This window comes from Pyxicephalus adspersus, chromosome Z, assembly GCF_032062135.1.
Source record: "Pyxicephalus adspersus chromosome Z, UCB_Pads_2.0, whole genome shotgun sequence".
Lineage (NCBI taxonomy): Eukaryota > Metazoa > Chordata > Amphibia > Anura > Pyxicephalidae > Pyxicephalus > Pyxicephalus adspersus.
Window position 1 is genome coordinate 46054326 of NC_092871.1, and position 14486 is coordinate 46068811.

The following is a 14486-nucleotide window of genomic DNA, read 5'->3' on the forward strand; positions in this document are numbered from 1 at the left end:
TGATGATCTAAAGTGTGGATGACCTTGCTTACAAAGCAAAATTGACGATCTTGGAATTTATATGAGCACAGAACCTGGGGATGACTGATGGTGCTCCTTGGTGATGGAGGCTCTGGGGTAACCTAGGCTTAAGGAGACATTAAATCTTTGCAGCGTAGGTCTAGCCACACTGTCAAGGTAATACGTCGTTGTCCCTGGAGTTTAGTTTTGGTTTGAATCTAAATTATGCAGTCTAAAATATAATCTTTGCATAATGGTGTGATGAGAGCAGGCAAACACTGAGACACAGGCAGCATATGGGGGCAGTAGTAGCAGACACCTCCTGCTCGGTCTTAAAGGTTATGGAATGCATCACAGGTAATCACATGCTATCAGTTCACCACACATGGACTTTCTGTAACCCTAAATAAAACTACACACCAGGCAACCTAAAAATTGTTCTTATTCCTTTCATGACTCCAAAACAACTATAACTGTAGTTGTAAAAGTGTGTACATTCTAACAATACGCTTCTCTATTTGCCTGCTTTTAGTCTTTTAAATATACCTTCAAAGAATGTTTTCTTTACAAAGATAGTAAAGAAAAGAAAGATAGTAAAGAAAAAAAAGTTGATCCTGCCAGAGATCTAGTTTTGTTATGGTCACTTCAGACACAGAACACCTTCCCTTTATGACAGAGAGAAGAAAAGATGTGAGGTGTTCTGTAGTCCTAATATAGTAATACTGCTCCTCCATAGAAACAGAACAGTGAGTAATTGAGCTTTGTCACCCTAGGACATAAAGCGTGTTACTGGCAGAAAAACCAAGCTAATAAAAAGAAGCGATCCCATTTCCCTTCTGGCAGATATGTATTGATATATTCTGCAAACTATTCCCCTTCTGACCTTTCAAGGGAAGACCATTCTAAAACCAGTAGATAGTTTGCACAGAGTAGCTGTACTGTTGATAAACTGACATTGGTGGGAGTAGTGTGTGAAATTGTGCAGTGTTCATATTTAGAATACCTCGGTCACTGGCAGTGAGTACAGATAGAGCCCTTCCCCTGGGAATTATAGAGAGCTAAAGTTTTAAAAGCTAGTATATAAACAGTGAGGTGTGGTCCTTGTCCAGAGATGTCTTGCCTGGTCAAATGACGATCTACGCAAGGAAACAGACTTATGCATTCCTTGAAAAATAAACCTCTTTCCACACAAAGGTTTAGAAACGCGCCACCCACTGGACAATTAAGGAGGGTGGAGGAGAGGAGTCAGTATCAGCAAAAACACGATGCAAAGACAGCCATAGCAGAAAAAAAAGGAAGTATGTGTTAAAACACCCGCCACCAACAAACTATTAAGACCCACGTTAAAAATATTTTATTTAATATAAGTAGATATTTCAGATTACAAATACATGGTATGTTACATAAGATCTTCTCCACAATTTACATAAAACCCACAGATTCTTCAGCTCTCAAATGAACACATGGACCAATCAAATCAGTTTTGTCCCCAGGGAGGTTTTGTAAATACTTGGTCTGGAATTCTTTAAAATATTTAAAAAACATACTGCAGATCACATAATCTCATGTACTGCATGATCCAGATACACAAATTTTGAGATTTTCTACCATGTATCATACACAAATCTAAATGTTAAAACCTTTTTTTAAAGCAAACCTACAGTTGGGAACTGACTTAAAGGTTCTTTAAAAATATGGCCCTGGAATACCACAACTCTGCTTTGTGATAGTATATCTCAGTAAATAGTAAATACATGTGAGAAAGCAGCAACCAGTTAGAAGCTACATCCAATCTAACAGGCATTTCGGAGATCTTGTTTTTTGTTCATAGTAGCCGCTAGCAGTTATGCTAGACTGACTCTCCATTTCTGACTTAAGGTTGGCTCCAATAAATGCCAGGCAAAGAAGATGTGACTTTGGCATTTATGTTTAGTGACCTTTTAAAATAGATTTAGATTATGAGCTAAACTGGCATAACTATAAAACAACAACAAAAAACTTACCTGTATCCCTTGGACTGTGCAATGCCATTATAGGAGAGTTTGGACAGCGCTGAGATCACCTGTACAATAAAAAGAAACCATAGTAAATGGGAAGAAAGTCAACAGAATACAGTAAGAATGGAAGATATTTTGCTGGAGTATGGAAAAACATCTAAGCAATAAATAAGCCCTTTCTGTTAAAGGTAATACGAGGTTTGCCACTGATATCATCTCAAAATTGTAGTTTTCATGCTAATGTAATGCATGCAATACTTTTGGAGTCACTTTCTGGACAACTACATATCAAGAAGAATGATGATGCAGACTTCAGTTGCTGCGTATGTTTTGACACAGCCAGTGACCTAACAATTTTTAGTAGTCAGCAATAATAGTGTACAGTTATTCTCATGAAAAGTTTCCTTTTTAGGTGGGAAGACCTTTGCAATAAGTACAAAGATTGTACTAGACTGGAACAATAGTGCTTTAAATGCCTTACAGCCACATTGAACAGCCGCAATACCCAAAATAATCATATTACCATCTGTAGGTTCTTCTGTTGCAGAAAGCCTGGCATCACCATCAACCTAGTGCAGAATCTCACATTTGACACTGTATGTGGCAGCATATTACATTGCTAAACAAGGAACTATGGCTACCATCTCCCATGATGCAGTGAGGGGTTTTCCTGCTTTTGAAAGAGCACTTATTGAGTACCCCTATGATATAACAGAGATCCCAAGTACAGACAGGCAATTTGTAAAAGTGTCAGACATTGGATTAGCCTTTTTTATATATAAACTTTACCACATAATTACAATAGAAGTCTGATTTTTATTAAGCTCATTGTCTGATCTTATGATGCACAAATTCAGTATCTCTGAGAAGAAAAATAAAGAACCTCAGAGATTTGAAATTTCCCACTGAAATTAAGGTTACATATTTTTTTCATAAAGGAGAATTTCCACCTAATATGTAATTAAATATATTCTGCAGGAATATTTCTTTGTACTCAAAATTATTAGTAGGGGAAACGTGTTGGGAACAAATTCTTGCACAGGCACTAATTATATCTGGTGATATATTACCTTCAAATAACTTGAATTCTAATTAACAGTACAAAAGATTTCCTCAATTGTGAATGATTACATGTGAACTCCTTTAGGACATCCAAGTAAAACAATTGTAACTCTAAAACCCTGTCTTGTTCCTGCTGTTCTTTGAGAGCCATGCTGGTAGTATCACAACAAGTTTATACTTTATTCTTTACTCTCATAAAATAGTTGTCAAATCGAAGGTTTACATGCATACACACCTTATACTAGCACTTGACTGGCCAGTGAGAAGTCTGGTTTCAATAAACTTGTGTCAGGGTCCTGACAGAATATGTGTTCCACCTAAATGTAAGAAGTATTTAGTGGCATTCTTCCATATGGCATGTCGCGTTAACAATGTGACATGTCATAAGCAGCTAAATAAGTGAGACAAGGGGCTTTCTACTATCAAACAGAAAAGGTTCTACAATGCAATAGCAGTTGCAAAACATAACTGATCAGCAACAGACCAGTTAGAAGAGATGAGAGAAGACAGGGGGCGATGACTGTTCAGTGAACAAAATACAGCAAAACTCAATCTAGTGACATCAATGTATCCTAAAGCAATAACTGACTAGATTCACCAGGATCCAGTGACATGATCAAGACTGATTTAAATTAAGAGATTTTCAACTGAAGAATAAAATCAAATTTAATTTACATCAACTTTTTGTGGGGTCGGTTTGCTGTTACAAATGTAGGAAGCAATAAGTAACTGACGAAAATGGATCATTTTAGTTTAAAACTATTGCTTGCAAAGCATAAATTGTATAAAAACTTTACAGAGTCAAGAGAGGGGGGGAATGCAATTTAGTATTGCAAAAGGTGCAACGGTGATTAACAGGGTAAAAAAATCAGGGCTGGCGCAAGTGCCACCAGTCCTTGGAGTAAACAGGTGTCCTGTAGCAAAAAAATACAGAATATAGGTCATCTTTTACTTTTATGAATAAGAAGACTTGCTGGGAAGAAATAAAGGTCAGTTACAAAATAGAGGTCCTGCTCTTCCCACTAGGCTACCTGAGGGAAACATAATTTCTCTATTTCTCCCTTCGAAAGGACTTGCATATAGCTAAAAACACAAAAACTATGAACTCTTAAAGAGCAAGCAAATTTTTCTGAGCTGGAGCTCCCTGCTCATAAACAGGCAAACAGAATAGAAACAAAGTGGGTGTCAGTTACTCTGTAGATCATAAACCATCACCTTTTGGTCATTAGGAGAGGGCAGGGTAGAGCATCAAGGTATAATAATTTTCACCTTGCCCTTTAACCCCAAGCAGTCCCATGCTGTGATCTATGTAAAAAAAGATGTAATCATTATCTTCCAAATGGTTGTGAATTTTCAGTGCTCTGGATTGAAAGCCCCCTGCAGCACGTGTGGTAAATTATATACTATATAATTATAATATTTTATAAATTAAATTACAGTTACATTGACTGAACCTGCTGGCTTTAACAAACATTTCATGTTTGCAGGTTTCATGCTTCATTACCAGTTCCCCAACTGATCCAGCCTGTAGAATAGATTTTTTTTTGTTTCCAAATTTAGGAAGAAGCCAAAGAAATGGTTACAGGCATCTAGTTCCATACAGAGTGGAGGAGAGTGGTCTGTGTCCCTGTGTCTCTGCTAACTTTTCAGTAATCTTTTTAATTTTGAAACAAGCCTAAAGCTTTCTGGAATATAATAACACTTATAACACTTCAGAACCAAATCTCAAAGCTAGTTTACAAGAAACATTTTTTGGCTCCTCAGTAGTAGGTCAGCCATGGTAGGTGGATTTAATTATTACAGAATGCAAACTTAGACTGATAACAAAATTATAACCCTCATAAACTGCTATCTTAGCCTGCACAATTCACATATGTAGATTAGGCCAATATAGACATACTAAAATTTATCATTATTTAAGGTCAGAGCTCTTAATGAAACCCTCTCACATGCTGCCTTTTGAGGTTGGTGAGGTTTAAGGATTATGACCACATTACAAACCACAGTGTTTTTTTTGTTTTTGTGACACTGTCACCCCTTTTGTGAACAGCAGAATTAGCCTCATGCAGATGACCCATTTACTGTGGGAAAAGGAATCCCTTCAAAGCTGGATCCAGGCTGGACATCCAAAAAGACAGATATGCTGAATGGATAAAGGGCTGATTACCCCCTGGCAGTTGTGAGCAGGCATACATTAAACATGAGGATGCATCATGCCAGATTACTGTACTGTTTAATCGCAGTACACTCATTTTATGCTTTTTAATGTCAAGTAGGATAAAAAAATGACCCGCAGAGATACAGAGAAACTGGCAATCGTAGGACATTCTGGGAAATACTGTCATTTAACATGAAAAGACTTAATGTTATTTCTATTTCATGCACATACTGAGTAAATATATACAAGTAAAATATTTTCCCTCAAAGTGTAATGGAACTGAAAATATTTATACTTTAATGCAAAAAAATCAGCCTGTTCTAGAGCTGACTAAAGAAACAAAGCAAAACGTCCTAAGTGAGAACCAAACCAAAATTTAGAAAGTCACACATGTTGAAAAGTGTCATTATAGAGAAATCCTGTTTTCTGGTTGGTTTAAAGTCTGCCTATAAGACCTTTTTTTTTTTTGTACAAGATACTTAATAGATAGAACTAGTAAACTATAAAAAGTCTGCAGATAAGATTTACTTGGCATTTATTGGGTCTGATTTATTAAAGCTCTCCAAGGCAGGAGAGGATATATTTTCCTCAGTGGGTGATACAGCAAACCTGGAATGAATTTGGTCCAGGCTTGAAACCATTTGTTAACAAGGAGCAAATGACTTTTAGGAAATCCATTCCAGGTTTGCTGGATCACCCAGCTTCACTGAGGAAAGTATATCCTATCCAGCCTTGGATAGCTATAATAAATCAAGCCCATTGTGTCCATTTATTGCTGCACATAGGTCTCCTCCAATATTTTGATGAAGACACCTTAAACTTCTGTGGCTCTTCAGAACGGGAAATCAACAAAAATGTTTAAATCTTTATAATGGTTTGGAAATCTGTCAAATAATATTTCCTCCTCCCATACATTATTTTTCTGGGCTGCCAATATTACATGAGAGTGGGAGTAAGTGGGGAATGGCAGCGGATGCATCCAATGAGTTTATTGATTTCTTACAGAAAGCACTGCTATCCCCAGCTTAGCAGAAATCAATACTTCATTACCCAAAAATTGTCCAATCCTTTTTCTTTGAATACCTGAGAACATGGCTCTGATTACTTCATAATCCTCACAGGCCCCAGAGTTATTCAAAGCTCAGTTTGGAGACCCGAATGACCCCAGAGAGGGGACATGCTGGAAAATAGCTGTGTGTAACTTCTACACATGACGAATTGAAATGGAGCCCAGGAGTACAGCTAGGCTCTCTCCCTGGGGAGGAGGGGGAGTCTAAGGCAGTAACCAGAAAAACTATTGTAAACACCAATATACCTCTCAGAAATCCACCCTGCTCATCAATTTGAGAGCTGCACCTGTGCAAAATTTGTCGATGGAAAAGAACATTTTATGACCGATTGTTCGATAATTGTTAACAAAAAAAGTGCACAACGACAGGCCAACGAGGCTGATAAATGAGGAATGTCACTGGGAACGAATGACCGCCCTGACAGATTAGTTTAGGCGAGGATCGCTCCCTACCTATTGTGTTTACGGTTGTGTAATGATTGTGGATAGTTCTGTGGTACACTTTCTCCAGTACATTTCACTTAAGCCAGCTGACAGCTTTTTTTTTTTTTATCTCTCAGGGACTCTATTAGGGAGTTCACAGGATTTGGCTTTTGTAAGAGATATCCACCACCTATACTGAATTTTTGGATTTTTTTTTATCTCATAGTTGTTACTATCTTGGTTATGCAGAAAGCAATTAAGGCAGAGGTCGTCAACCGGTGGTTGAGAAAATTTTGGTGGTCTGCATCTGGTTGGTGCACCCCCGAGTGGGGCCAGGAGAAGGACCCCGCTGGTGGGATGCACCGGCCAAAGCCGTGGACCATGTCCCCCATACAAATCCCAGGCTCAGGGATGTGGGCGGGTTGTGTCTCTGGACAAAGGTTCAGACCTGCGATGGGAGAGTAGGTGGGTTCTAGCATCATGACATCACTAAAGGGGAAGTTTCTTCCCCTTTCAGTGACTCCCGGACCCCCGCACATGTGCGGTCCGGAGCCAGCAAATTTAGTGGTTCGCCAGTCCCAAAAAAGGTTGGCGACCATGGTTTTTTTTTTTTTTTGAGATTGTGTTTTTATTAAGAATTATTTCAACAGAATACAAAAAAAATACCTCCCCACCCTCGCCTTACGCTGTTTGCCCATGGGTGAGTAAAATTGCGCCCAGGATGCAACGGATAGTGATCGGCGTCTGCAGAGCTCAGGACTCACACAGCCATCGCTCTAGCCGGCCAGGCCACGCCCCGGCGACCATGGTTTTAAGGCATTATTTCCCACTGATTTGAACTAGTTGGGATACTTATCTGCACCTGCCTGTATTCAAGCGATTGAGATGATTATATTTTACCAAACATTCTGAGGATGCAGTTGTGAACTGCGAAAAACATTGATGCTTTACTGGTCCCCAAGAGAGTTTTCTTTACAATCTACGGAAAATGTGATTTACTTCCACCTCTCATAAACTTTTCTCCATTACAGTTATATGAAAAATGTGGGGTTCCAACTTACCACCTCTTGGTACATAAAGTTACTTGTCTATGTATTCAGCCAATATGATGTTTTAATATACTGTAAATAAAGGTTTGTATTTTGTAAAACTATCAGTTTCCTTAATGCCACTGAAAAAGTCCCAAATCTATAGATGTTAACAAAACATCTAAAATAGAGTGTGGAATCATGGTGGAAGTTCTTGCTGTTAGAGTCTCAAAACGATCTAAAAAAAAGCACCAGTCTTCACCTATCACTAAAATCCCACCTGGTGGACTGACTGTAAATTACATCTTTTTGTACATCCAGGCACATTTTTAAGGGTCTCATTCCCTGATACGTCTATCAGCTTTTTTTTCTTTTACAAGAAAAAGATGGTTTACTAAACTTAGCAGATGGGAGGTGTTCTTTGAAAGTCCTGCGGAGATTAAAATAGAACTTACTAAGAAACCTTCAGATCTAGCTTGTTAGGTCAAGACATTTTGACACAAGTGAAATATTAATATAGGATGTAGATTAGCATGTGGATTTGTCAGCTGTGTATGAATGCAAAATGCTAATGAAAGCAGATTTATTTTATTTTTTTTTTAAATAATTTTTAGTAAAAGATATCAAGGTACATACAGAAAAATAAGGTTGTCACATTGTACTGTTCAAAATCAAACAGCAAGGTAAAGTTTCAACATTGCACATTTTCAAGTCTGCAGCATGACATCTAATAATAAATAAATACATACATCATAAAGAACCAACCGTGATATATCTATAAAAGGAACCATGACATCTCTAGTTTTCCAAGAATTTTTAAGACGAGAGAGAAGAGAGAAAAAGAGAAGACGGAATAACCAACTTAAAACCTTAGTACACTCAGATATTCAGAGGAGGGGCTGTAACAGGCGGCAATATTCCTCAGTAGTGGTAAAGTAGATCTAGTGGTACCAGGTCTGAGCAAATTTTTCCGCTCTCTTAGCATCAGTGGATGCTAAGAGAAGGGAAGTATATCTTCCATTTGATATATATCAGCAACCCTTTTCAACCAATGTACTACAGTCGGGGGGGTCAGTATTTTTCCACAGGGCTGGGATACAGGCCTTAGCTGCGTTGAGAAGGTGTCTCAATAGAGGGTTACTATAGCACCTGCGGGACATGTCCGAAACATGGAGGACTGCCAGGGCGGGATTGCGTCTAATATCCACTTCTGTGAGTTTTAAGATGATATCAGCCACCGAGCCCCAGTATAATTGTAGTTTAGAACATTCCCAGAAAACATTAAGCAACGTACCCTGTGCGTCGCCACATATCCAGCAAGTGCTATCCGAGCCCGGGAAAATCTTAGCAAGTTTCACCGGTGTCCTGTACCAGCGAGTGGCCAACTTGTAGTTGGTTTCCTGATATTTGTTGCAGGTAGACGCTTTATGGCAGAAATGGAGTAACCTATCCCTCTGAGCATCTGTAAAACGGGTGTCTAAGTCAGCTTCCCACCGGGTCACAAATAAGGGGAGCTCCGGCGTGTACACAGATAACAGGGTTTGGTAAGCATGGGAGAGTGTACCCCGCATAGGTTGACCAGAGGCACACAGGGCCTCTAGAGGTAGGAGTGATCGGGCTAATGTATTGGGCCGTGGCAAAGATCTCAAAACATAGGTAAGTTATATGTGATGACAATAAGGGGAGTTCCCTGTCCGTTTGTAAAGTCGAATATGTAGCCACTCCCCATTGTGCATGAAATGGGACGCTCTGTACACTCCCAGAGCACGTAATTGGCGAAATATTTGGTCAGACTGTCCCGAGGGGAACCCAGGATTGGATTTTGTTTAGTAGAGGGATAAAGTTAAGGTCTACTACTCGTGTCAGGTTAGCAGGAATCTGCGTGCCCAGGTAAGAAATAGTAACACTCAGTGCCTCCGACTTTTGCAGATTTATTTTTTAATTAAAGAGCAAAGCACACCTATCCAACTCCCGCATAAGAATAGGTAATGTGGTTACTGGTGCTGCAACGTAAAAAAGTAGGTCGTCCACGTAAGCAGCTACCTTATGTTCATTAGGGCCAATCTGGACTCCCCTGATATCCCCATTAGCATGGATCAAACGTAGGAGGGGCTCCAAGGTCAACACGAACAGTAAAGGGGATAGCGGGCACCCATGCCTCGTCCCATTGGTTATGTGAAAAGGATGTGAGAGTCCACCGTTAACTCGTACTCTAGCCCTGGGGGAGGAATTTAACATCTCTATCCAGCGCAGGATACGAGGGGGGAGGCCCAGGTGCGTCAGTGTGGAGAGCAGAAATGCCCACCCGGTCAAATGCTTTCTCAGCATCAGTAGAGAGGAGCATTAGAGGTATTTTTTGGGCATCTGCATAGTCAATAACATTCAGGGTACATATCGTGTTGTCCCTGGCTTCCCGCTCTGGTCAGGGTGGACAATATCATTCAGTATCGGAGTCAGCCTATGTGCCAATATGCCAGCAAAAAGTTTCAAATCACAGTTAAGCAGTGATATTGGTCTATAGTTGGAGCATAGGAGGGGGTCCTTGTCTGGTTTGAGTAACACCGATATATGGGCCGCAAATGTGTCTTGGGGGAGGTTGTGGCCATCGGAGAGTGCATTCAGTACCGTAACTAGGTGAGGGCCCAGTACTTGAAAAAATTTCTTGTAATAGACCAATGTCAGGCCATCTGGGCTGGGAGCCTTCCCTGAAGCTGCTCGGTATATCGCCACCTGTAGCTCAAGCAGTGTGATGGGTTTATCTAGCGCCTCTATAATTTCTGATGACAGTGTCGGCAAGTCGGACGCACTGAGATACTCCTGTATTGCTATCTGATGGTCGGGAGGGGACATACCTCCAGAGTCTACTCGCAGATTATACAGCTGACTGTAGTATTCATGGAAGGTTTTGGCAATATCAGAGGTAGCGTGTGCTAAGGTACCCAGGGGGGTTTGGATTTTAGGAATATACATGGCCACCTTCTTGGATCTGAGCGCTCTGGCCAATGCCCTACCACAATGATTGGCGTGTTCATAATAGTATCGTTTACATCGGGTGAGTTGTGCTTTAGTCTTATCCCTGTATAGAGAGTTAATTTGTGTACGAGTGGCGAGTAGTTGGGACTCTAAGTCTGCTGTTGGGAGCCTTTTGTGTATCGTCTCTAGACGATGCAGCTCCTGCAGCAACGTTTCCAGTCTTTGCTTGTTTAGTCTATTAAGTCTATAGCCCTGTTGTATGAACAGACCTCTAATGTAACATTTGTGGGCCTCCCAGACATGGAGTGGGTTATCTGTAGACTCCGCGTTACTGGCAAAGAAAAAGGAAAGTTCTTCCTCAATCTTTGCAGACAGTTCAGGGTCTTCAAACTGTGTCTCATTAAGCCTCCAATAGCTGGGTTTAAAGTCATGGGGCCTCCCAGAGATCTCTATCATAACGGGTGCGTTATCTGAGAAAGTTATGGAACCAATACTCGAGTCTGACCTGTGAGATGGCATCATGGGACACCAGAAAGTAATCAAGTCTGGAGTAGGTACTGTGTACTGCGGAGTAGAATGTATAATCCCTATCTCCGGGGTGTTGAATGTGCCAGATATCTATTAATTGATGGTCATGTAGCAGTGCTTTCAGCCGTTTATGATAGGAGAAAGGTAGACATGAACAGCCCTTGGACACGTCCAAGGACGGGTTCAAAGTTAGATTAAAGTCTCCCCCGATTATAACGGTACCTTTGGCCACCTCAGATAGAAGGGTTAGCACATACTCAAGGATGGTCAACTGGCCGGTGTTGGGCAGATATATATTTACAAATGTGAACATCTGCTTCTCTATCGTACCCTGGACAAGGAGGTAACGACTTTCTGGATCCACTTTACACAAAGAGAGGGACCACGGGAGAGAACCGTCTAATGAGATACTCACTCCCCTAGACTTGGAATCAGGTGAGGTACTGTGATAACTGTATTTTGCTTGTTTATTACGCATTACGCATATGACTTCTGCATTTTCGAAAGGTGTTAAATAGGATTGAACGTTTAGAGGGAGAGTTTAATCCCTTAACATTCAGGGATGTGAGTGTAATGGTCATAGTTTGTTTTGGTCAAATGGAGGGGTGTGTGATGGGAGGGGAAGGGTGGGGGAAAGTAGTTGAGAAAAAAAAATTAGAAAATTAGGAAATAAGGTACACAAAGAACAGCAAGAAAAATTAGATAAATTAAAAGAAGAAAGGAATAGAGCTCTAATCCTAAGCAAGTATACCAAAATTCCACAACTCTGACCTCTAAAAGAGGGTGGGTATACCTACGTGGGGGGTAGTGTAGGCAAAAACGCTGCGAGCCGTTGGCTCACCAGCATCATAAACATAAATATAACTGGAAGGCAAATTACACAGCACGAACAAGAAAAAAAAACAGGAAGAAGTGTTGCTTCCAAAAAACAAACAAAGAGAAAGAATAAAATTATTGCAGGACTAAGGGCCCCAAAAACAGCAATGGGAACATTCAGTAAGGGGAGATCAGTAATCAGGCATATTAAAGTGCATATCAATACGTAATCAAGGCTACAACAGGAACCAAGACAGTATCTCGGCTTTAAAGCGCCAGGCTCCATATCCCGCTAGACCCCCCACATCATACAGCGATAAGAGGTCACAGGGTGGGGGACTACTTAAACATCCAATAGGGTCTAGCAGCACTGTAATGGCCCTGCATTAGGGAATGAATTAGTCTCACTATCAGGAGGTGCTGCAGTCCCACCATGGATTATTCTGGAACATACTAGGAGCGAGCCCAACCAGTCCCCACCCGTAACAGGACACGACATATCCATGAACTTGCATAAAAAAGACATGGCGGGGGAGTTAGAGCCTCTAATAAACAGAACAATATTAGCAACAATAATAGAACATGGGTGAAACAACAATCTGGGATCTGAAGGCTACTAAACCTGGTTTAGTACCACCTAAAAAGGTGGTCTATCACCCATACCTGGTGTGCACCAAATTCACGACACTGGTGTAAGTCCGTGTCCAGTATAGGAGGTGAGCACAAATCAAGGCGTAATAGCGTCATGAAGAAACAAGGAGCTCCTGAGGAGGTACAAACAAGCATTATATTAAGTGTAGGAGGTAGTCAGTGGTGGTAGCAAAAGTCCAAGTATTCAACAACTGCAAAAATCACAGTTCATGTGAGTTTGGGTTGTTTCTTCCTTGGGGGCGCTGAGGTGTGGGAAAGCGCCGTCTGCGTCGGGTGGAGGTAGCTGATCTCAATCTCAAGTAGGTACCTGGGAGCTCCTCTAGGACTTCCAGCCAATTGGGGACATCAAAAGGATCCGCGCCCAGGAAAGTAAAGAAGGCTGGCAGCTGAGATGGGTTGTGCAATGAAAACATAGAGTTGGGTTTAGTCACTATGAGATGTAGTGGATGTCCCCATCTATAGCTTCAATAAGCGCCTCATCTGTAGCGTGCGAGGGGACAGATCCGGATATATCTGGATGCTTGCGCCAATTAAAATCAACCGGTCCCTTCTGCCACGCTTTCTGAATAATCTGCTCCTTAATTTTAAAAAAGTGCACCCGGCATAGGACATCTCTGGGGCGGTTGGATTGCCCATCTCTTCTCACACCAACCCTATGCACTCTGTCCACTCATGCAGCACCCTATGCAGCTCAATACACTCTGATGAGGGCCGGTCTAAGAGGGTGTTGAAAATGGCATTCACAGTAGTCTCCCAATCTGGTTCAGCTGTAGCTTCCGGAATCCCCCCTAATCCTAAATTGTTACGTCGTCCCCTGTTTTCTTGTTCATCCAAACAGAGGGCTAAACTGGAAAGCACAGACCTCATGTGCAATTGGGTTTGCTCAGGCCTGTCTAATCTGAGGGAAGTTTTGGAGGATGAGGATTCCAGTGAGGTAATCTTAATATCTACAGCCTGTACTTTCTGATATATCTGCTCTCTTTCTGTATGTACAGAGTGTTCTATACGACGAGCCCAAGATTCCATCTCTGCTTTGGTGGTTATAAATTTCAGGAGGGCTTGTAACTCTCTGGGCAGTTGTTGAGGAGAAGGCACTGTGTCTAAAAGCCCTGCTGGGGAACCAGAAGACAGAGATGAGTGCACAGGGGAGAAAGCTGCAGGGGTTCCTGTCAGGGAAGAAGTCCCTTCTTCACTCGCCCGAGTATCAGACTTCACGTGGTCAGTTTCACTGGCATGTGCCGGCGCCATCTTGAAAGCGCTTCCTCCTGCTGAATCAGCCAGGTCTGAAGGGAAGTATTTATGTAAGTTGTCCCATTTAGGGGTTTTCCCTGTGTCTTTAGTCTTCCGCTGCTTAGTCATCGCAGAGAGAGGTAGAAACAAGCTGTGTAATCGGTAGTATCAGCTGTTGAAGCCGAGGTGTGCACTGAGCTCTGTGAGAATGCCTGCTCACAGCGCCATCGCCAAGCCATGAATGCAGATTTGGTGCTATGCAGGATATAACATTTTTTTATAAAGATTTTATGAAACATTGAGAACTGACAACCTTGTGTACAAATAATTAATAATGAATGTGTGTTAAATAAACCAAATGAAAGAGCACACATTTATTTACTAGCTTAAAAACTTATTCTGCTAGAATAGAATTCATCAAATACAAAAAACTACTGAATGACTTACATCCCACCTACAGCCAAAACATTTTTTTAATTTTGGACAAATCTAGAAAGAGGAAACATTTCAGGTATTTTTTTTATTGTTGTCAATAAACTGTTGGTGAGAGG

The 14486-nt window shown here is 41.0% G+C and overlaps 1 protein-coding gene across 6 annotated transcripts in view; it reads right to left on the reverse strand.

Moving 5' to 3' along the window:
• VAV2 (vav guanine nucleotide exchange factor 2) overlaps positions 1-14486 on the reverse strand; it is a 158284-nt gene that overhangs the window by 79586 nt on the left and 64212 nt on the right. For all 6 annotated transcript variants that reach the window (XM_072431112.1, XM_072431113.1, XM_072431117.1 and 3 more), the window contains exon 3: positions 2004-2062. In XM_072431112.1, the coding sequence (XP_072287213.1) occupies positions 2004-2062 (59 nt within the window). The remainder of the gene's footprint in view (positions 1-2003; positions 2063-14486) is intronic.